The sequence below is a fragment of the Schistocerca serialis genome, chromosome 8 (assembly GCF_023864345.2).
Source record: "Schistocerca serialis cubense isolate TAMUIC-IGC-003099 chromosome 8, iqSchSeri2.2, whole genome shotgun sequence".
NCBI classification, from domain to species: Eukaryota; Metazoa; Arthropoda; class Insecta; order Orthoptera; family Acrididae; genus Schistocerca; species Schistocerca serialis.
The window spans coordinates 307,695,006-307,719,230 of NC_064645.1; the positions used below are offsets into that span (position 1 = coordinate 307,695,006).

General features: G+C 36.6%; 1 protein-coding gene across 1 annotated transcript in view; it reads right to left on the minus strand.

The window, feature by feature from the left end:
- The window catches only part of LOC126416990 (uncharacterized), a 335,028-nt gene that overhangs the window by 142,665 nt on the left and 168,138 nt on the right, over positions 1–24,225 (minus strand). Inside the window, exons 16-17 of the mRNA XM_050084875.1 lie at positions 15,260–15,333; positions 2,685–2,838 (exon numbers count right to left, since the gene is read on the minus strand). Of these exons, the coding sequence (XP_049940832.1) occupies positions 2,685–2,838; positions 15,260–15,333 (228 nt within the window). The remainder of the gene's footprint in view (positions 1–2,684; positions 2,839–15,259; positions 15,334–24,225) is intronic.

Below are 24,225 nucleotides of genomic sequence, written 5' to 3' on the forward strand. Positions count from 1 at the left end.
TGCGAATGGTCCTCGCCGATACCCCAGGAGCAACAGTGTCCCTAATTTGCTGGGAAGCGGTGGTGCGGTCCCCTATGGCACTGCGTAGGATCCTACGGTCTTGGCGTGCATCCGTGCGTCGCTGCGGTCCGGTCCCAGGTCGACGGGCACGTGCACCTTCCGCCGACCACTGGCGACAACATCGATGTACTGTGGAGACCTCACACCCCACGTGTTGAGCAATTCGGCGGTACGTCCACCCGGCCTCCCGCATGCCCACTATACGCCCTCACTCAAAGTCCGTCAACTGCACATACGGTTCACGTCCACGCTGTCGCGGCATGCTACCAGTGTTAAAGACTGCGATGGAGCTCCGTATGCCACGGCAAACTGGCTGACACTGACGGCGGCGGTGCACAAATGCTGCGCAGCTAGCGCCATTCGACGGCCAACACCGCGGTTCCTGGTGTGTCCACTGTGCCGTGCGTGTGATCATTGCTTGTACAGCCCTCTCGCAGTGTCCGGAGCAAGTATGGTGGGTGTGACACACCGGTGTCAATGTGTTCTTTTTTCCATTTCCAGGAGTGTATTTTCAACTGACACCTCATTTGTTATAAACGATTTTGAGCTTCATTCGGAAGGACATCAAATGTTTCTCTAATTTATTTTATTTATTATTTTTAAACAAATTATTTTATGAAACATTTGATTGTATATGTAGGGTTATTCAAAAGTTCTGTCCCAGAGGACAAATAAAGTGAACTAGAACTCCACCATCAAACTTTCAGGGGTGGGGCATGGACCAAAACAAGCAAACAAGTCAAGTAAACTTGGGCTCTAAAACAGATACTTTAAGAACTATGTGTACTTCTTTATCTTGGGTACTGTGAAACAATCTCTTGTACTGCACGCTCATTACTTTCTGTATTGTGAAAGATGCTAGAATGGACCAATACAAGAAAAAAATGTTCAGTAAATATAGGATCTAAAAGGCATGCCTTATGAGCCCTGAGCCCTTGTTCATCTTTGCTACTGTGAAACATATCTCATCTACTGAAAAAGTGCTCTTAGCTCTTAAGGTAAGACTTTAGAGCCTATGTTTACTGGACTTTTTTTTGTCTATAAACCACCTCTGAAAGTTTGTTGGTAGAGTTCTAGTTTACCCTGTTTGTCCTATGGGTAATGACTTTGGAATAATCCAGTACATACAATCAAATATTTTGTGAAATGATTTGTCTAGAAGTAGGAAATAAAAAAAATTAGACAAACATGTAGTGTTCATTTGAATGATGCTGGAATTCGTCTACAGCAGATGAGGTGTGGCTTAATAATGCACATTATTTTTCCTGTTTTTTGAAGGATTCTCTACTGAAAAAATTTTGAGACTGAGATTATGTTGAAATGTTTTACACCTTTGAGCATAAACATAAAAGCAAACACTACTCACAGATATGCCTTAGGCCTGTTCCGACTGACCTATCTTTGGCATTCAAGGCAGCTTGAGGGGCATCTGTGATTCACATAAACACTATGGCAGTGATGAACGAAAAACAGTTAAGAAAATCAATTATAAATAGTAAAGTGTAGGAAATAATGCAAAATGCCAAAAACTTCAGATGTGAAATGAAGCCTGTCTACACCAACCACTGCTAGCAAGAGAGGAAGGTGCAGACTATGTAAAGAAACACGAATACCACGGAAGATGCTTTGTAAATAAAAGTGAAATGCATCTTGTGTAATTCTTTTTAATTACATTGCAGTCAGCTCAAGACAGATAACCTATAATAACAGATGTTATCAGCTGCTGCGGAAGACGGCCACACAAACAAACGTATCCTCTTTAAAATTCTAATATTCCAAATTAAATATTGAACTTTAACTCAATCAGCACCTCATTTGCTGTACATAGTTTTGAGCATTTTTCCAAGACATATCATAAGTTCCTCTAATCTATTTCATTTCTTACTGCTAAACAAATCATTTCATAAAACCTTTGACCTCCTCAAACATTTTCTTTTTCATATAAATTCTTCAGGTATTCAATTTTTTCAATTCCTTACTTAGTGGCCTATTTGGATAGTCAAATATGCACTATCTGGTTCAGAAAAATTAGGGCAACAAAAGTTTAACATCAGAACTGGGAACTGAATAAGCATAAGAGTTCAAATAACGAATGCAGTTTCAAATGGGTCAAAATTATGCTTACAAATGAATTTTTAGTTAATAAAGTTTCAGAGGAAGATAACTGATTTCTCTAAAGAGAGAAATTAGGCTTCTTGAAAGAAGTATGTCTTTTTGTAAATACACAGTTATTACTCACAAAATTTTTATGATCACATGACATGTAAACCACATAAATATTGATATCTCTCAAAACAAAATGTTTCTTTAAAAACTACCTGGACCATTTGAATCTGGATGGCTTAAACAAACTACTAAATGATAAGTGTTAATGAAATATTACCTCAATAAGAATTGCAACATTTTCTAAAGGTACAACTTAGTAACTACTAATATATTAAAGGAAATTAGAAAAAAAGTCTACAGAATAGACTGCTAGCAAATGAAGTAATTCCACCTTGTTAGGTTTCAATCACAAAATGAAATTGAAAGAGCAGAGTATCTTTACAAATAAGAGTTAAAAAACAAACCTACAGTGAAAAGCATTTAAAAAATCATGTAATTATAATACTGGTGATACTTACTAATCTGAAGATTGCTACCAGTCTTTAAGTCAGAGCACATGGCATGGATAGACTTGTGAATGTAGATCAAGAGTTGGTCCATGTTCTTCAGTGCCTCATTTTCATCTTCCAAGGATCTGATGCTGTATGATGTTAGTTGCATAAATGTCATGTACTGCAACCACAACAAAAATAAAACAAAATAAAAACTTGTGTGATATTGGTAAAAAATAGAAATTAGTTTTGAATTTACTGTGAATTATCTATTGGATATTGTCTGCAACCAGTTCTTTAAACAGAATATGAAATTTGCTAAATTATGTATTAAATTTAGACAACCCTGTTGCCATTAACACATGAGAAACTAAAGATGAAAACAATAAACTAATGCAAGGTGTTTGCATAAAAATGCAGCTGTTTCCAACACCCCACAAGTACTAGGGATGTTAATTTGAGACCTCTAAAAAGATTCACAGCTTGGCTGTGCTACTTATGCCCAATCTTTGGTAATTCATTAATTAAAACATTAGCCTGTTGCTTATCGGTACTAATCATCTTGACACTTAAATTTCCTCATTAATTAGGTCACAAATGTAGTGATGCCTCACAATGATGTGTCTTGTTCGAGTGTGATGTATACCATTGTGACTCAGAGCAATGACATGCCTACTGCACAGAATAGCCTTATTGGTTTTTCACTTTATTTAATGCAAAATTCTTGGAGCAGTCCTTGAAGGTATATTACATTGCGGTTGATAAGGCCATATATTTGGCTTCTATAATTGACATAGTTATGGTCTTGAATTCCATGAAATTGCTGCTCCTGCTAGCTCAAAAATAGAGTGAAATGTTGATTGAGATATGATGCATAATCAGCATTGCAGAAGCTTTCAATTAAAGTTGTTTCACTTTTCCATAAAGTTAGTATTGTCCTGTCTGTACCTTTAATGAATTTTTAGTTAGTCTGACTGCTTGCCAGTGGATTTTTCAATAACTGAAGTTGAATTTACTTACAAACCCCACAGCATATGCAGGGCACATTCTTGAGCCTTGAGCTGAATATAAAAGTGAACTAACAGCTTGCTGATAACGAATGTGATATAATGAAAAGTTCTTTCTTGTCTGTTGATTTTTATTCACATTTTTATAACTTTAAATCAGTTTGAGAGAATGTACAACAAACTGCTATCTTGCAAATCACATTTCTTGTGTTTGTCTTATGAATATTTACTCTGATCATAACAACTAATTATTTTGTGCTTTCTATCTTGTTTTATCTCATGCAGAGACACCAAATGAGTTCATCCTACATCTCTTATCTTAAATTGATTCATTATTCTATCTTTGTTTCTTTATTCCATTTATTATTTCTATTTGATATTAGGCAAAATGGGTATGTTCTGCTTCTCAGTAAATGTGTGGATCATATTCCATACATGATGGAAGTCATGTGTTGAATAGTGTCTACCAATCTTAATTGGTAAAAAGTTGCAAACTTCAGAAAAGTTTACAGCTTTCAGCACTGGAGAAATTGCAGTGGAGAATAAGCCTACATTAAAGGAGAATTATATAATATGCACACTTAATCCAGACGCAGAAGCTCATGAATAAGAATTTTGGTGATCATAATCTAAACAAATGTATTCTCAAGCAGTGAAACACTTCACTCCTTTAGGTTCACTTTATGTAATGTTTCTAATTTCTCATACTAGATATTTGAAGTCTATTTTAAGCCATAAATTGTCTTCTTTTGTTCATTAACTTTCATCTCCTACTTCTTCTTCATGTAGCCTAAGGGCTGATGAATCTAAACCTTTTAATTGAGATCACCATATCCATATAGGAATGGGATTCCAAGAACCACATGTTCAGTCTCACGATAAATTTCAGATACTAAAGCTAACAAGTTATGAAGTAAAGAATGATTAATCAAAGTCCACTCCTGATACCTGGGAATAACCTTCTGCACCAAAATGAGCCTTAGATCATTCAACATCACCATCTGCCATTTCTTTCAGACAAAATGAACATTATAGCCTCCAACAGATTTTTTGACTTTGAAAATTCACTTCAGACTGAGTACCTGTGGTGGTAAATTGATCAAAGTCCAACTATCATTTTGAGGTAACAGTTTACATTCATCATTTAAGGTTTTTTCCATTTTTACAATAATCATGATTCATCATTCCTTAATACAATTTTTTTAGGAACTCAAACAAAACAAGTAAAATCATCATTTAAATATTTTGGGTTTGGTTTTCTTTGAAAGGATGGTTTTCTAATTTTTGGTTGTACAGGATCTGTATCTGAATGTTGATTAGCATCCCTACTGACATCACAATTCACTGTCTGCTCAATGTCATGTCATGTCAATTAAAGGTGAATTACATTTTGAGCAACATCAGCAGGCTGTGCTGGTCTTGGTCCTGTTCAACCAATGTTAGATATTGTCAACAACTGTGCACCGCCTGTACTATCAAATCATATTATCTGCAAATACAAAGGGACAGAACTGATATGTCTGTCAATGATTAAGTTTTGTGCTCCTTCTGATGTCATTCTCACAGTCACATCTTTGCGATCTCTCAGGTTTTTCTGGTGTGATTGATCAATGGTGTACTTTCATATGTTGAGCCGAGTTGTTTCCATTTTACATACAATATTTCAATGAAAAACCCAATCATCTTCAGGTGCTGTGAGTTGTACTGTTATGTCTACTTGCTGCCTGGACTCCAATTTGTCTATGAGCAATTGTTAGTTTCACACCATTATTTACTGCTGATTGTGAGTTTCATTCCTGATGTCCACTCTGCCCTTTGATGCTCTTTTGTTTTTCAGAGCCTTAGTGCCAAAGATGAAGCCTTGTTTAAATTGAAACTGCCAATATTGTTTAATAGGCTTTCTAATATCTCTGTTTTGATAGCGTCCTTTATCATATTACCTAAGAAACTTGGTATTTGTACTGTGGTAATAGTGTCTTTATATCTCATTCAAGATTATATTCGAGACAGTGTTTAGTGAAAGATGATTTGCTCAGTTCTTTTTGTCTGATGTGCTGCTGATGTTCCTTGTATCTTTCCTTGACTGTTCTAGCAGTTTGTCCCACATAAGACAAGCCATATTTACATGGAATGTGATACATAACTGGCTTTTAGAGTCCTCTACTGAAACAAAGAAGACTTTTTATATTTGTTAATTGGAGTAAAATATACTGATGCCATGTTTCTGTAGGAGCCTACCAGTTTTTTCCATATATTGTGCCAGCAAAGATAGATCGGCATGTCTTGGCTTCCCTTTCTCTGTCTCAGTCTCAAGCTCATTCTTGGACATTAATGGTTTTGCTACTCCTGTAGGTACACCATTTGTTGCATTTTTAATTTTTGATGACTTGTACATCATGGGCAAGCAAGACAACTGTCTTTGGTGAATGCAGATCAATTAGAAATTATACTTTACAAAATTCACAATATATTGAAACTTTATTTGTTGCTATTTTGATACTATCTGCAAATGATCAATGCACATAGATTTAGAAGTGATGCAGATTCATTCAACACCCATTCCAAAATTCTTTGGGAGTAATGCTTTTAACAGTTTTTGTTGGAGACTGATTCATCAGATAGATAATATTAATAGCTTCAGACTGAAATTGTTTGCTCAGTCCTGTATCTGTAATCACTGAACATGCCTTTTCAATGACCATCCGATTCAGGCAATACCCATCAGAATTTTGGTTTGGTGTACAAGAAAATGTCACAGCACGTTGATTTCCACCCGCCTTTAATAATGTCTTCAAACACTGAAAATTATTCACAATTATCTATTCTTAGTGTCTTAATTTTTCTACCAATTTCATTTTCAATTTATGCCTTAAACACAATGAAATTATCATAGTCTTGTTTTGATGCTTATAGAATGTAACCAAATGATTTTTTTGAAATATAATGGGCTCCTTCATATGAAGCCATGTATAGTGGATCATGTACAGTGTGATGTACTCCATAAATTAGGTATTTTGCTCTCCTACTTCATGTTTTTGGAGGATGTTTTTATTTTATGCAAAAAATACAAAATCTAAACTGATGTGCATCCATGTCAGCCGATCAACCACTTTTCCAATCAATAAATGGGTACTTGTATTTTTAAAATGTCTGAGTCCTCAATGCCAAAATTTGTGACTAACTTCACAGCATCTGCATGATGACAAATATCATCTAATTGGCACATATTACCTTCTTGAGTTGCAGTTTGTATTAGTGTTCTAGACACAACTATACAATTCTTATCACACAAAGCATAATGTATATCATAGAACAATGCTCATAATCAAAGACCTGGGACACATACAACAATATTAATCACTGTTGGGTGTAAACAAAACAAAACACATGTGTGTGAGTGCACACACACACACACACACACACACACACACACACACACACACACACACACACACACACATGCATAACTCATATGCACATAGCCACCATCATCACCGAGCACTAAGGCCCAACTGTGACTGCATCTGAGGAGAGCAGTGATCTTTGCTGGGTTGGATAGTGGAGGTACAGAAGAGGCTTGAAATGGAGAGTGGAAAGGATAGCAGAGTAGGGAAGGAGGAAGATGCTAGTGCTGCCTTTGGGAGGGTGGTGATGTGATTCCTATTTCCTGCTTTACATCTGCGAGCTGTTTGTTAAATAAAAATTGCAGCAGATTATAAAAAGTTGTGCTCTGAAACTAGGATAAACAGTTATTATTTTCAGCAGATTTAGTGGTACAATAACATTGCCAGTTAGCTAGTTTCATGTTCCATGGATCATTTTGCATGATAAATCCTAATAATGCAGAACATGTCACTTTACATTAAAATTGCAAATTAATTTGTAATGATGGCTATTTTCTCAGCATTTATAAGGTTTGGCTTTTTTTCTTAAAAAAACACAGAGATGAGTTATTAATTCCTACTCACCACCTTTTACACATTACAATAACACAAATTCTCCTAAGAAATAGAAGGAGCTGTCAAGGAGACACCTTGTCAGTTTGTTTACAAATCTTGCTTTGGTGTCTGTCACATTTTATATCACTTGGTAAGTGATCAAAAATTTTCACTGCAGCACTATGCACCCCTTTTTGTGCTAAAAACAGCCTTAATGTGGAGTAATGAATGTTATTTTTCCTTCTGGTATTGTAATTACATACATCATTATTACTTTTGAACTGTAGTGGATTGTTTCCAACAAACTTCATGACACAATATATATACTGTAAAGCAGTAGTATGAATGCCCAACTCCCTTAAACAGATGTCTGCAAGACGATTATGGGTGAGCACAAGATATTATTCTTACAGCACATTTTTGAGCAATGAAGACTTCCTTTCTTAAAGATAGTTACTCCAGAACATTATTCCACATGACACTAGTCAATGAGAATATTCAAAATACACACATCAAAAAACATATGAAGACAGTCAGCTTCTCTAGAATAAATGATAATTAATTGAAACCCTCTGCTGCTGACAGGTGTTGTTGATATACCTCGATGGGGACAGCTGAAAATGTGTGCCCCGACTGGGACCCGAACCCAGAATCTCCTGCTTACATGGCAGACACTCTATCCATCCTCCTAGTGTTGCATAATGTGCAGGAGCACCATGATGCAGCCAAACTTGTAAACATCGTAGTCTTCATAAACATACCCCTACAGATCTTGTTTGTTACAATACGCGACTGAACATTTGAGATTTCAAGCATCAACTTTACGTTGCAAATTACTGTACATGTACTTAATATTTTACAATGTAACAAACGACATTGATTAAGTACGAGAGTTGAAACTTAAATAGTGGCAACTATTTATTCACAACCAACACAAAAGAGTTACATGTTTGCACCTGTTACTGTCCTTCAAAGTAGTCACCAGCATTGTGTAGAACCCATTGCCAGTCATGTGGAAGGTGTAGTATACCATTAGCAGAGCCTGTTCTGTTGATGGTGTGATTGGAGCGGTCTAATGCCTGTTGAATCTAAGGAACAGTTCTGAAGCAAATGCCATGAAGTGGTTCCTTCATCTTTGGAATCAAATCAAAGTTACAAGGACTTAAGTCTGGGGAGTATGGTGGATGGTACAGCATTTCTCAATCCCATCAACCAAACAGAGCAGCCACAACTTGCGCTGTATGCAACAGTGAATTGTCGGGCAAAATGATGGGTGGCTTGTGCAGAAAGTGTTGCCGCTTCTTTCGCAAAGCTGGTCACAGATGATGCTCCAAAAACAAACAGTAATACTTTGCATTGACAGTCTGCCGTGGAGGAACTTAATGCATTAGGATAACACCATCACAGTCATAGATGAGAATCACCATAACTTTCACCATACTGGGGCTCTGATGCGCTTTTGACTTTTGCAGCGACCCATAATGATGGCATTCGTTAGATTGGCGTTTCAGTTTTGGTTCGTACGATGTGGACCATGTCTCATCCAGTGTTGCGATATGGCATAAGAAACCCTCTCCTTCATGCTCACAGTGCTCCAAGTGCATTGTAACACATCCATTTCTGTATTTCTGTCAAGTCATGCGGAACCCACCATGAAGCAATTTTTCACATGCCCAGGCATTCCTTCAGGATGTGAAGCACAGTCATACGTGCTAATCTGGTTTTGTGAGTGAGCTCATGAAGCATATGTCGTTGATCACTGTCCTCTAATACGGCATCAGCATGCACTTCTTCTTCAGAGACACTAGGACACCTGCCCAATCATGTCTGCCACAGTTTGCTGACCTTCGTTGAAGGCTTTTAGCCAACATGCCACTGTCCTGTATGGCAATGCTGATTCCCCACACAGCTCTTGAAGACCTTGATGACACTGTTGTGCTGTATAACCTCTGGCACATTCAATCTTGATCCAACTCCATTGTTACTGTTTCGAAAACATAGTGACGCCATTACATTAGACCGCTTGCTCACAAGTGACTGTGTTTCCCTCGATTGTGCGCACGCCAATGACATGGGATGGGCGAGTCCATTTGCTCAGACATAACATAACAACAACAATGGGTGCTATCACTGATAACAGTAGATTCCATTGCATAGTGTCTCCACAGCAGTGTTGCCACTATTTAAGTTCCAACCTACATATTTGTTTCTATTTTCAGTTGTGCAAAAAATAATAGCAGGTTTCCATTTTAAAAAGCATAAGTATGCATTGAAAATCAAACGTCTGTGCATTTCTCAATGGTTTGTGTTAACCAATTACAACAGCTCCTCTCCTCACTTTTGGAATGCGGAACTGGTTATTCAGTGTTTGTTGTGGTTTGGAAGGTGTTTCCAGTGGTAGTGTTATGTTACTCACCCTGTATATTTCAGACAAGACCAGGCATATTATATGGGTACAAATCTTTATTACTCTATTGGAAAAACCACCAAAACCAGACAGGCTTTTATTTTTGATATAATGCATAATTTTTTTAATTTCAGAAGGAGGAGTTGCTGATACATTGGTGTGACTGAATTTTATGAGAGTTACTTTTCCAACACACTGCTGTGTAATTATTCTCTTGAACTGTTTCTCCCTATGTTTATATTGTATTTAAGAAATGATTATTAAATATGTTTGCTACCTAGGACTCACCATTTATAGCCTGTCCATTCAGTTCAGTAGTGCATTTTGTGCATGACTGTCTTGTCTCTTGTATCCCTACATTCCATATAGTCTTAAGTCTGTTGTTGGGATTACTGATTTCTAACATTATGTGCAAGTTCCTTGATTTTATAATAACCTTTTTTAGTAATTTTGAGTAGTTTTCAGAGTTTGCAACTACTGCAGGATTTCTACCTGTTCTTGCCAATGAATCCATTACTCTTTTCCTTTCACACGGTATTATAACCCTCTTAGTGATCCATGGTTTTTTACATGGGTGTTTAATGTCCTGTCTGATTAGTTTATGTGGAAAGCTATTTTCAACTAATGATACAAATTTATCATGGAATAGATTAAAGTTTTTGTTAGCATTTGGTTCATTATAAATTTCATTCCAGGTCATCTCTTGTAAACTATCTTAAAACATTTGTCCTCGAGTCATTAAATATTATAATTGCTTTCCACTGAGGAGTATTCATATTGCAGGCCAGCATGTTATTTATCCCAACTAACTGTCTGTCATGATTCGAGAGAGCATTTGTCACTGGGTAAATAGTTATTTTCTTGCTTTGAGCTTCACAATAGAAATCATTATTAGTTGGTATATGAAGATGGTATCTGTTCTTTCGGAACATCTTCATACAGATAAGGCTTACCAACCAATTATCTTCTTCAGTGGGGATGCACTCACATTGCTCAAACTCTTACGAGAATCAGTAGATTGACTGCCATGAGTAATAAGTATAGTGGGCAGGGGCCCTGCATCTGTAGTGTGTGGACAGTAAGTTGGAAGTGTGGGTCTCACGGGGAGCATGCCAGAGATAAGTCCCTGCAGTCACACTATCCTCTGTGTTCTCGATGGCTTAGTCGGATAGAGTGTCTGCCATGTAAGCAGGAGATCCTGGGTTTGAGTTCCAGTCATGGCACACATTTTCAACTGTCCCCATTGGTATTTATCAACACCTGTAAACAGCTATTGGTCTGGATTTCATTGTAATTTCATTATTAGTTGCGGTCCAACTGTCTTTATACACCCATGCTGAAAAGTTGGTTACTGAAATTAAATCGTAGGATTCAAATAAGGTTTAAACATCATTTTTTCTATCAGAATCATTTAGAAAATCTAGACTGAAGTCACCACAGACTATTAACTGCTTGCTGCTGTCCAACAGATAGCACAATAAGGAATCCAGATTCCTAATAAAAAGTTCAAAATTTCCCAGTGGGGATCTATATACAGGTATAATTAAAAATGAACAAAAGTATCTTTCAATATTAATTCACTAGCACACACTTCCACGAGCTGTTCACTACAAAATCTACTTGTTTCAATGTTTTTGAACTTGTGATCTGTTTTAAAATATGTTACAACTCCTCTATTTCCCATATTACTTCTACATGAGTAAGCTGCTAGACTGTACTCTTTTTACATGTAACTTACCTAACCCTGTGACTATGTGGTGCTCAGTAGACATATGATGGCTATCTTTACATACCTCACTAAATTTTCCAGACAAGAGACAAGCTTTTCTACCTTATTACTCAGTCCTCTAATATTTTGATGAAATTAAGCTAACCTTAATTTCCTGTACATTCTTAAGCATTTTGTGGGGCTCTTATATTATTTTGACTTCTTTCAAAACAGGATGCTTAAATCCTGATTCTAACTGAAAACGCACCAGTGATGCCTTTGCATCCCCCTTCTGGTGTAGGCTTTGTATATATTATCCCCATCTTCCACTCTCAAGTACAAGTGTTCATCTTTTATATACCAAAATAAACCTGTTTTTATTAAATATGAGATGCTCCTACTATTATTTATTGATCTTTTTACAAGATGATGATGTTAAATCTGGCCTTTTGTGGGGAGCTAATATTTTTCTTAATTTATGGCCAAATTTTGAGTTTGATGTCCTACAATATATGTTAATGAAATAAACTCAGTCACTCAAAAATGGCATAAAGGCCAAAACATAGGTCATAATTAAATAAACAACAATACAGTCAAATGGTGGTGTGCTCATTTAAAAATAATTGTATGACTGGTGCTCAGCAACATCAAAAACTGTTCATTGTTTCATGTTTGAATGTGTGGGTGAGAGAGTGAAATTGTAGTTTCATTATTAACAGACCTGAGTGGCAGTGTAAAATTAACTATTTATAATTACTCTGAGTGAAACTGGTATCCAAATTCTATGCACTTCCAGACATACTGTTCTAGAAGTGGCTAACTTATATCAAATTTATCTACATAGTAGGGCCTGATTCACAGTGAAGAATAATATGAACATGAACTATGAATGTGTCGGTACTCTATCATACATATGCTCTCAGAGGCAGCAAGTACTACTGTTATAGCAATCTTGGGTCAACTGAAGAATGGGTTACAACCCATCGGCTTTGACCAACGACATCATAGTTTACCCATAGATATTAATGTCTTTATTTTTGAGCCATAGATAATAAATCAATTATCTTCTGCAGTGAGGTGTCATCATTGTAAACTGAAATAAATGAATGTGTTTTTAAAAGAAGGGCTACACATTGTGTATGATTTTTGATGTTTGTATTAATTTAAATCATTTGTTCATTCCAGTTCATTTAGTACTCATTTTCATTCTTAGTGAGTTTGAGATATTTTGGAAAAATTGTTTTTCATTCTGGACAATTTTTACTTTTTGGCCTTTTTTTGTAGGTGTGGATTTATCTATTCCTATAAATATGGAAGACTTGAAGCAGCGCTTGTTAACTGCAGCCAGGAATACAAATTTTACAGTCTTCGCTTTTTTTACCTTCACTAGCACTAGTATTACTACGATAATTTTCAGTCAATACTAATACTATCAAAGGCAAAAAGACTGATATATCAAAAATTTGTATCCCATACTTCACATGACCTATATAGGTCACCTGAAGAATAGGATACTAGTGCTAGCAAAGACGAGAAAAGTGACATGTGTAACACTGGCGGCCTTTACCTCAGTTGAACTAAGAAGGTAGTAACCTGGGATACAAATATTACTTATGTCACTATTTTTTGCCTGTGCTAGCACTAGTATCCTATTCTTCAGTTGACCTATATAGTTCAACCGCAGTACGAGATACAAATTTTACATATGTCAAGTTTTCTCCTTTACTAACATGAGCATCCTATTCTACAGTTGTCCTACACAGGTAAACTGAAGTACAAATTTTACTGTTGTAGGTTTCTTATCAGTTGCTGGTACTACTGAGATAATTTTCAGTCAATACTATTAGCACTGGAAAAAAAATCCCATGTTTCAGTTGACCTGTATAGGTCTATATAGATCTTACAATATGTCATCTCTGGTGACTTCTGACATCCTGTTCTTCAGTAATCCCACAAACCCTTGCAGATGTAATGTGTTTCATTAGAGGACAACATGCCTCTCAATTACATTTCACTTATTATGGTAGATCTGTTTTCTTAATTACATTCAACCCTTTTATTTATAGAATTGCTTTATTTATTTGTTTCTTTGCATAAGAGATTACATTGAGAGAGGAAGAGCAGGACCATCTTTGAGGGCAACATATCTTCATGAAGTATACAGGCCCTAGTCCATGGTGCTCATGACACATAACAAACATTAGGTAGCGATTACCCTACTGCATGCCCTAATTAATGTAATTTGTTTGGAATTCCTGCTCTCAAGTGACTAACCACTGGCACTGACACATTGCAACAACAATAAAAATTATTTTAATCATACCACAATGTTGGGTTTAGTCACCATGGTAGTCAGGCAGAATAAATCTCTGAGTAACAAACATCTCCACCAAGCCTGCTAACTTCCAAGTTGTAGCAACAGGCACTTTTCTCATATGACATTTCATTTCAATCTGTAACAGCCTGCTCAACTCACTGTTCTCATGATTCACGTCAGAGTTAACCCAGGGTTGGTCATGGTGCTGTAGGACCCCCACAATACTCATATTTGTGTGCATAGTTGCTATTCCTATTACATCCATATCACCCTTAATGCTGTAATTACTGTGCTTAGTTACGCTGTTCCCCACTCCACCTACCAGAATAACACGATTGATCCTCTTTGCCAAAATCTTTGCACAAATTCCCTATGCCCCCTATCACTTTGTAATTTGTCCTGTACCATCTGTCCTACACCCCTCCCATCGCTACTATCCAGCACCAAGGCTTTTTTCTTCCAAATCTCTTTTGGTACCAATCTATGCTGAATTTCTTCTCTATAAGTCTGTTTCACCTTACTGTGACCTACAGATTGATGAGGCTCTTCCCGTCCTACATCAGGTAACAAGTCAAATTTATTTGATACTGTAAGTTCAAATGCAGATGATGTTGCTTGTTACCTTTACCCTGTATCCACACTTTTTGTCTATTAAACCCATGTAGCTCAAATTTTGCATGTTCTAACTCAGCCTGAAAGGCACAGAGCTTTCCCTCTGGATTAGCAAGCTCTTGTATTTCTTGCAGAGCCTACAGTTCCATGAGAGAGCCTCACTGAGCTCCCCATTCAGTTCCCCACTACAGTCACTGAAGTGAAACTCCAACCCACATTCCTCCGATGCCACTCTCACTTGATTACTGAAAGGCAACATCCACACTTATCATGAATTGCAACACAGATTACACACTTGAAAAATAGAATTAAATCACTTAACACACTTTACGCTATACGAATTTCCTTTACTTATTAGCTGCTAAAATTAGGCCTACAGATTAGTGCTTCAGGTGCAGAACTCTCCTCTTACTTACATATGTTAATTAACTTAAAACAATAAAATGTAACTTTTAATGCAATTTTAATGTATGCAAAGTGTATGTAAACATACAACCTGTGCAAAAGTTTCCAAATCAAACAACCTAAGTTTCACACAACTTTCCAGAAATATGAAATTAATAATGAATGGATAAGTTGTATTTAAATTACTGGAAAGAAAAACAGAACATACCTTTCTAAGTTCATTGTTCAATGGTTGACTGTCATGTTTTGCTTCTCTTTTTCTGCGCAGTTTCTCCTTGGCCCCTGTAACGTAAATTCAAATCTGTTTTCAGTAGATAATAAAAAAATTATAATCTAAGGGCTAATATCAATGTGCTGGCAGGATTATTTCTCTGCATAGGCCAACTTTTAGATAGATAAAGTGCCATCGTATTGAGTATTTGTCTCCTCTTTTCAAGTTTCTAGCGTGTTGCATAGCCACTGTGGATTATAGTAACAAAGGAATGTAATATTTTCTCCAGCACATTCAGTTTAAATACACCGGCCACATTTTTGAAAATCATTATATGTTCTTGGACATTAAACTTTGATTTACTGATGAGATCATGGCATTTTAACCAACTGATGAAAAATAGATCCTAATGTATCCCTGCTTTACTGTTTCGAGTATAGTAACTGATCCAGCCACTGCTTGCATCAAGTGTAAATTGCAAATAAACATTGTTTACTACCAGATTTCTGATGACATTCTGTCTTGATAAAACTATAGCCTGGAGTGTATTAGGTCACATTATGCAGCATGTTGAAAGATAAACTCTATCCCTCTAAAGATATGTAAGCATTTTCCTAGAATTATCAGCAGAGTTTGTTATAATAGGGTAAAAAAAAAAAAAAAAAATAAATAAAAATAAATAAATAAATAAATAAATAAATCCAACAGCACAAGTTTAAAGGAAAATGTCACCATGTAATGAGCTAGATAGCTATACATGTAGGTAGTGCAAGAAAATAACTGATAACAATAGTTTCATCAGAAGCACAATTTTATGAATGTCACTAGGATAGTAAGATTACTATGAGTTAATGACATGTACATGTAAGACACTGGAGAAGACATCAGATGGTGATTGACAGCTTGTTGTTACTGGAAGGGTGGCAGTTTAAACTGAGCTGTTGGACTGACAGTATTAACTGTTGTATTCCTGCCATACACTGATTACACATAGCACTAGTATTTCCCCACAAAGGTGCAGTCATGGCCAGCTTTCCTCATGAAGGCATAGCCTAGGACACAGCAACTGGCTCTTTTGACACCTCTGTTCTCGCTGCAGCCAGCATCACTGGCCACCCATTTGCTGCCCCTTCTTGCTGCAATCCCAATCCTGCTTCTCTCCTCCTGCGCCTTTCTCATGAGGATACAGCCATGGCTGGCCTCCTTCCTGAGGGTAGCATAATATGTCTTCTGGCACCCCGCCTGCATTTACTACTGCTGTACCCGACACTGCATCTATGACATAAAAGCCATAGTTGCCTCTCTGCACATAGCACCATGACTTGACAGCTGGACTGCCACTCTTATGCATCCATGCTGATGATCCTTCCATTGCCCCTGACCATACTCCAGCCTGGTTCTTTCCCTGATCCTATGCACACTGAAGTAATCTGCATTCCACCACCCACTGGTCCTCCTCTGTTCAATTGTTCCAGCACTCTACTATATGCCGCGGTGACACCATTGCTGCCACCCTCGGCCATCCTTCAGTCTCATTGTTCCAGTGCTCTTGTGCCCATTATGGCAATGAATTTTCTTCTGCTCCCAGGGCTCCTTAGACAGCTCCTTCTGGTGCCCTGGTGCACCTCATATCCACCGACTCCTTTTCCACTGTATTTGATCCCTCCATCTTACATTAATGCCCTCTTTATGCTCTCCTTACGTGCATCACTGCATGCCTCACATGCTCCATCTGCACTACAGCACCCTGCTTCCTCTTCACTCTCAGCCAATGATCACTGCCCACAGGTTTTTCAGCACCTGCCAACATTGTGTCACTAATTGGTACATATGTTGGAATGGTCAATCCCAATCTCCCAGTGCCTCCAGCAACTCCACCATCACCATTCCATGGCTGGCAACAGCCACTGCACAACCTCAAGTGATGAGTTCTCAGGGGTGGGTGGCAGCTGGTTTGGACCCCCCCCCCCTCCCCCTATCTTTTTGGACCTCACACATCACCTGAGGGAACTCCAATACTTAAGGTCAAGTACAGCCTCCAGCAGTAGCGTTCAACCACTCATTCACTTCTGGGCCAGATCCTGGCTACACTCACAACTCATCAATCGGAACTCACTGAGACGAGCCCCAATGCTCCACTCTACATTGCACAGACCCTGCACTGCCTTACAGTACACCACATGGAGTGGCCCTCACAGATGCCACTCTAGAGTCACCTGGGATGAAGCTTCCCTCAGAATCAGTATCACGCAAATGGATTTTGTTTCTGTTACTTTCATGCACTCATGAACTATTTTTCGGTTGTTATTAGAACTAAACTTATACATGAACTTGTGCTGTAAAAATAGTATCCTTAATTCCAATCAAGGAATCATCATTACATCACTGTGCATCACCCAAATGGAACTTAACAGTAATAGTGAAGACCTCAACATTAACTATTTTCTTCAGCACATACATGATATATAAGGAGGAAACCGGCACATATTGAGATACACTGGTAACTACCAATCTGAAAGGAAACCATAATACAAAATAGCCTCAATGTATTCTATGATCCACCTATTTGAAATGTTCAGGAATGATGCTGATGGTAGTAAATTAAATAGTCACTTTTATAGTTATTATCCCTTTACAAATGAGGTTCAAGGATTTCACTAGCAATTTCAATGCATTTTGCAATTTATGTAGAAAGAATCTGCTTTGTGAAGGAGAGATATTGTCTATGTGTTTCTTTAAGATGCATACAAGTATTTTAAAAGCTAACAACATATTATTGTTTTGTTTGCATTTTATTATTGTAAACTTTGAGGTTTCACCAATATCACAAACCATCATTGAGAAACCTGCAAACAACAAACACACTTAAATCATCAACATAATAAATGCTATGTATTTCAAATAGCTGTATTTTGGAAATCATTGACAATGTAACATATATTGATAAAATATGTTTTCTCTTTGGACTGATCCATACTAACAAATATTAATATATGCCTGTTTCTTTTGAAACATATTGTGCTTTTGTTGTGCATCAGTGGAGGTTTGGCATGGTTACTAACAGATCTGGCATGTTTAATTTAAAGGGTGGTCAGAGCTTCCAGTCACCACCCTATCACCTACTGGAATGGAATATGTGCACCCCAACTATCTATGTGTAGCATTATTCATGAAAAAAAGATGAGTCAACATTTTCTAAATGTTTGTGAATTGTGTAATGAAGGTAGGACTCAGGTACCAGCCCAGTATTCATTTAGTAGGATGTGGGAAACTACCTAAAAACCACATCCCGCTTGGCCAGCACAAGAACCCTCATCATTAATTCACCATGAGGATTCGATTCGGGGCCCAGTGCACTTTCCTGTCCCAGAAGTGGCACTTCAATATGGATGGCCTTTGGTGGGTAAATGCTATGTTTTAACTCTCTGTTGGTATTCAATTTGTACTAAAATGAATGATTAAATGGTTTGTAGTCCACTACACATACTGTGTTTAACTCATCTCAAAAAAGAAAGCTTGCTTTTCACAGTGTAGCATACTTTGCTAGATGCTTGATACAATGCACAAAATTTCATATGTATAGTGGTTATTATGTATAAGGGAGCTAAGGATTTCTCCCTGCATACTGCTCCTCCCCCCTGATTGTAAAGTGAGTGGCTACACTTCTTCCCCTACCTCCACACTTCTCTCCAAACTCTCCTACTCCTAAAGCTGTTTACAAGACAAAATAAGGCCTCTACCATTTCACGGCTGGAGCGTACAAAAAGATTTTATCCTTTATTCTTGTGTATGAACTTCTACAATCTTTGTGATACATGACAAAATTCATCTTTCAACTTTCACACAACCATAGAAAAATAAGTACTTCTCTATTTCTTTATTTAAACTATTGAAAGTAGAACTATCATTTCCTATGGGAATGAGAATTTAATTATGCACCATGTTCATAACTCTCAAAAAGCATACCTGTCACTTATGAAGTCTGTATCGTATGTGAGCAATGTACAAATTCTTAATGGCAACTATAGAATGATGATTTACAAGTCCTGTTTCTCATCTGATTGGCAACTAATTTTTACTTGCTGTTGATTGTGTTTTAGAGTGATAGTGTTACTGCATTTTGTATGATAAGGGAGCTCCAAAGAAACACTGAAGAATTATGAACTGGAGAAGTTCATCTGAGTGCAAAAGTACCCATGAGTTACATAAGCATATGATACTATATTCCACTCTCAGTCATGTAAAGTAATATTTAGTCATTCTCAGATAAAATCACATTGTCAAAAACTTGAAGCAAAAATTAAGAATTAATTAAATCAGCAAAAATACTCCAAAGAGGCATATCAATATGTCAGACTTGGAGCAGCTCTTTTTGAAGTATCTTGATATTGCAACATATAATGCACTTACTTTGTTGTTAAGTCTCCAAAGATATCCTGATCTGATTGTAATCACTGCAGACAAAGGATCCACCACTTTTAATACAAACAATAATGATTATCTGATGAGAGTCTTCATGACTAATTGTATCTCCATCCACAACTACTCCACTTTTGAAGGCAATGATTAAAAAAATATGTGTCACAGCCATGAGCACTCAAATGGCACCTAGAATTCCAAATCCCTTAGTTATTCCTATTTAACTGAAAATATCTTCATTATCACAACCCATGTGAGGACATCTAATGCTTATTTTTCCCATGCCCTGTAATGAGCCAAACTGACTCTGTAGCACAGTGGAATGTTCTGAGCCCTGATGGCTGCATGCCACATGCTGACACAGGGCCCTTTATGGTGAAGCTCAAAATAAGAAAATAACTGTCTACCTAGGAACAAATAAGCTCTCTGATCACTATGCACAATTAGTTAGCTTAAATAACAAAGTGCCTTACAGTATGGATACTCCTCAGTGGAAAGCAGTTAGAATAGTTAATGACTTCAGTACTAATGTTTTTATTAACAGTTTAGAAGATATGACCTAGGATGAAATTTATCATGAACAAAATGTTATCATTAAATTTGATCTACTCCATCCACCCTCCCAGCTGAGTAATCCGCCCATCTACCAGCCATGCAGTGGGCACAGATTCTATTCTCAGCCAAATCAGTGAATTTTCCATTCAAGGAATAGGTGCTGTGTTGTCTTCATCATCATTTTATCATCACCGGCATGCAGGTTGCTCATGTTGCATGAACTAACAAGCCTTGCAGCTCAACAGCAAGCTTCCCCTGATGGGAACTCTGCACCATCAATGCTATACAGTCATCATTTCCATGATAAATTCATGTCATTAGCTGAAAATAACTTTCTGCATAAGCTAATCAAACAGGATGTTAAACAGCCATGTAAAAATACCATGGACTGCTAAACAGATTAAATTATTTTATGAAAGGAAAAGGGAATTATATCTGTTGGCAAGAACAAGTAGATCCTGCAGTAGTTGCATATAAGAAACTACTCAAAATTATTAAGAAAGTGTATTAAAAAATTAAGGAACATACACACAGTGTCAGAAATCAGTAATTCCAACAGACTTTAGGCTATATGGAATGTAGCAAAACAAGAGACAGGACAACCGGCCATAGAAGAGGATAACATCACCAGTGGACTGAAAGGAAGGGCTATAAATGATGAGTCATTTCTTAAATACAGTAGAAAGCTTAGGGACAAACAGTTCAAGAGAAAAATCACAGCAGTATGTCAAAAAGTAATTCCCATAAAATTCAATCACATGAATGTATCACCAACTTCTCCTTCTGAAATTATGAAGATTATACATTCTCTCAAAAATAAGAGCTATCTGGTTTTGATGAGGTTTCCAATAGAATACTAAGGATCTGTTTCCGTACAATAAGCCCAGTCTTATTTGAAATATATAATGCATAACTAATTGATAGATTTTTCAGAGAGACTTCAATATGCTGTGATCTGTTTCACTGCTGACATGACTTTCCAAAAGTTTCGAGAAGGTGATATACTCTCGAATAATAGCTCTCCTTAGTAACAACATCCTCAGCAAATCACAGTTTGGATTTCAGAAGTGGTGCTTTACTGAGAATGCTATTTACATGTTCACTCACCAAAATTTACAAGCATTAAATAAGAAGATAGTGCTGGTTGGTATTTTATAGGACCTCTCTAAGGCATTTGACTTCGTGAATCACAGTATTCTCCTACAAAATTTGAAGTTTTATGTGATTGATTGTATAGGTAAACAGTGAATAATGTCATGTCTAACCAAAAGAATGCAGAATGTTGTACTCAGTAATTCAATCAATATAGTGAGGAGACATAATTCTCACGGGGGAGAAATCATCCTCATATATGTAAATGATCTTTTGTCAAATATACAACAAGCAGAATTAGTTCTATTTGCACATGACACTAGTATCATAATCAGTTCAAAAATTCATACAGAAACACAAGAAATGGTAAACAATTTTCTTAAGAGGTCACTGATTGGTTTTCTGCAAATGGTCTCACCCTCAATTTTGAAAAAGACACAACATATTCAGGAAATAATAAATAGGGTGGAAACTCCAAAATTCTTAGGTGTCCATATTTAAATTGGATAAAGCACAGTATCTGGTGCTCACCCACAGTCATCTTGTAGACATCTGTTTAAGGGTTCGGTCATTCTGACTATTGCTTCTCAATGTATTTTGACCCTCATGAAATTTGCTGTGAACAATCCACTCCAGTTTAGAAGGAACAGTGATGTACATAACTACAATACCAGAAGGAAAAATGACATTCATTACTTCAAATTAAGGTTCTCTTTAGCACAAAGAGGGATGCACAACACTACATTCTGATCGCTTATCCTGTGATATAAAATGTCTGACACAAAGGAAAGTAAAATTTGAAAACAAACTGAAGAAGTGTCTCTGTAACAACTCCTTCTATTCTGTGGAAGAACGTCTATTATTATGATGTTTGAAAGGCAGTGGGTAGGAATTACTAACTCACATTTTTATGTTTAAAGAGGGAGAGAGAGAGAGAGAGAGAGAGAGAGAGAGAGAGAGAGAGAGAGAGAGAGAACTTATAAATGTTCAGCATGTATCCATATTCCCAAATTAATTTGTAATGTAAAATGACTCATTCCACATCATTACAATTTACTGTGCAAAATGATCCAAGGAACATGAACTAACTAACTAATTAAGTAACTAACTACTAACTTTGGCCCTAAACAGTGGCAAGGGCCAAGTTGGAAGTTTTGAGAAATTGCATTGTCAGGTTTCAATAAAATCTCATAAATATGGTATTTCAGTATATCCACTATGATTTTTTTATTCAGATTGTTCATTGTTTTCAAATATTTATAGAGTAACAACATATTTTTAAAATGATGAATTTTATCCAAAATGTTGTTCTTAAAAATACGTCATGGTGTACATAACATTGTTTACTTGCAAACTGATTGCACCCAATATGATTTACCATTGACTTATCGTTGTTTACTTGCTGGGCAAGTTAATGGTAAGGGCCAAGTTGGAAGTTTTGAGAAATTGCACTGTCAGGTTTCAATAAAATCTCATAAATATGATATTTCAGTGTATCCACTATGATTTTTTTATTCAGATTGGTCATTGTTTTCAAATATTTATAGAGTAACGACATATTTTTAAAATGATGAATTTTATCCAAAATGTTGTTCTTAAAAATACGTCACGGTGTACGTAACATTGTTTACTTGCAAACTGATTGCACCCAATATGATTTACCATTGACTTATCATTGTTTACTTGCTGGGCAAGTTAATGGTACATTACTGGGTAACCTCTCAACAACATAAATTTAAAATTTTCGAATTGTTTCAGTTTATGATATAAAGATTTATACATCAATTTTTGCAGTAATGAAGTATAATAACTTCAACATATTATCTATGATTCAGTGCAACATAAAATTAATTTTGTTGACACCATACTATACCATTTAAACAATGTTAAGGATGGCCTTTAATAAATCTATTATCATGCTGCCACGTAAACAATGGCAAGGGAAACAGTTTAACATTCGAACTGTCCACAGCTTAACACTGTTCATTTGCAAAAGAGCTATTCCCTGTATGATACCCAATTAGCAACAATCTTTTAACTGCATTTGCATCCAGGAACATATTCAGGATCTTTATTTGAGTTGTAGTTATCCACATCATCTTTAAAAAGCATTTTACTAGCACAAACACCATACACTTTATTATTACTGGCAACTGCATTTTTAGCATTCACATCCACACTTCCTAACAAAGTTGCCACTAGTGAGAATCTGAAATTACAGAGTTGCAGTTCTCAGTTTATCATGGAACTATGTTGACAGCAGTGAGCTTTTTGTATTGAATTTCTTTTTTAGTGGCTTCATTTTCAGTTTTCATGCTGTGAGTATGCCAGATATTTATATTCATTCTGAATGCAGCTATATTCCATGGCATTATACAATTATAGCTTTGTTTTTTTGTTTTGTTGTTATGGTTATGATGTAACTTTTGGTTGCAGTAGAGAAAGGAGCAATAAGTTATTTTTACTCCAATTTACTGTATTTCACTCTGTGATTTTCTGCCAAACATTATTAAAGACATCAGATTATGGACCCAGGCAAACACATATATACAGTATCAGTTTCTGTTCTGTGAATTCATTGCTTTTGATAGGAATTTTATTCACGTGACCATGATGCTCAAGTTCCGAAACCATCATATTTTGCTCGTCTATTGTGGAAAACCTTCATTTTTGTTTTGAACTGAGTGTTACATTCAGCCTACACGAAGGTGGATAATTTGAAAATGTACAGTATTCAGAAATTTGACAGTAAAAATTTCCAGCTGTGGAAATATCAATTGCAAATTATTTTTCATGCTCAAAAAGTGCTCAATATCATCAAGGGGAAACCGAGGCCAAATCGAGCTGGTGAGAGGTGATGCTCATTCTGTCTACTGCGATGGAATTTGACCAATTGC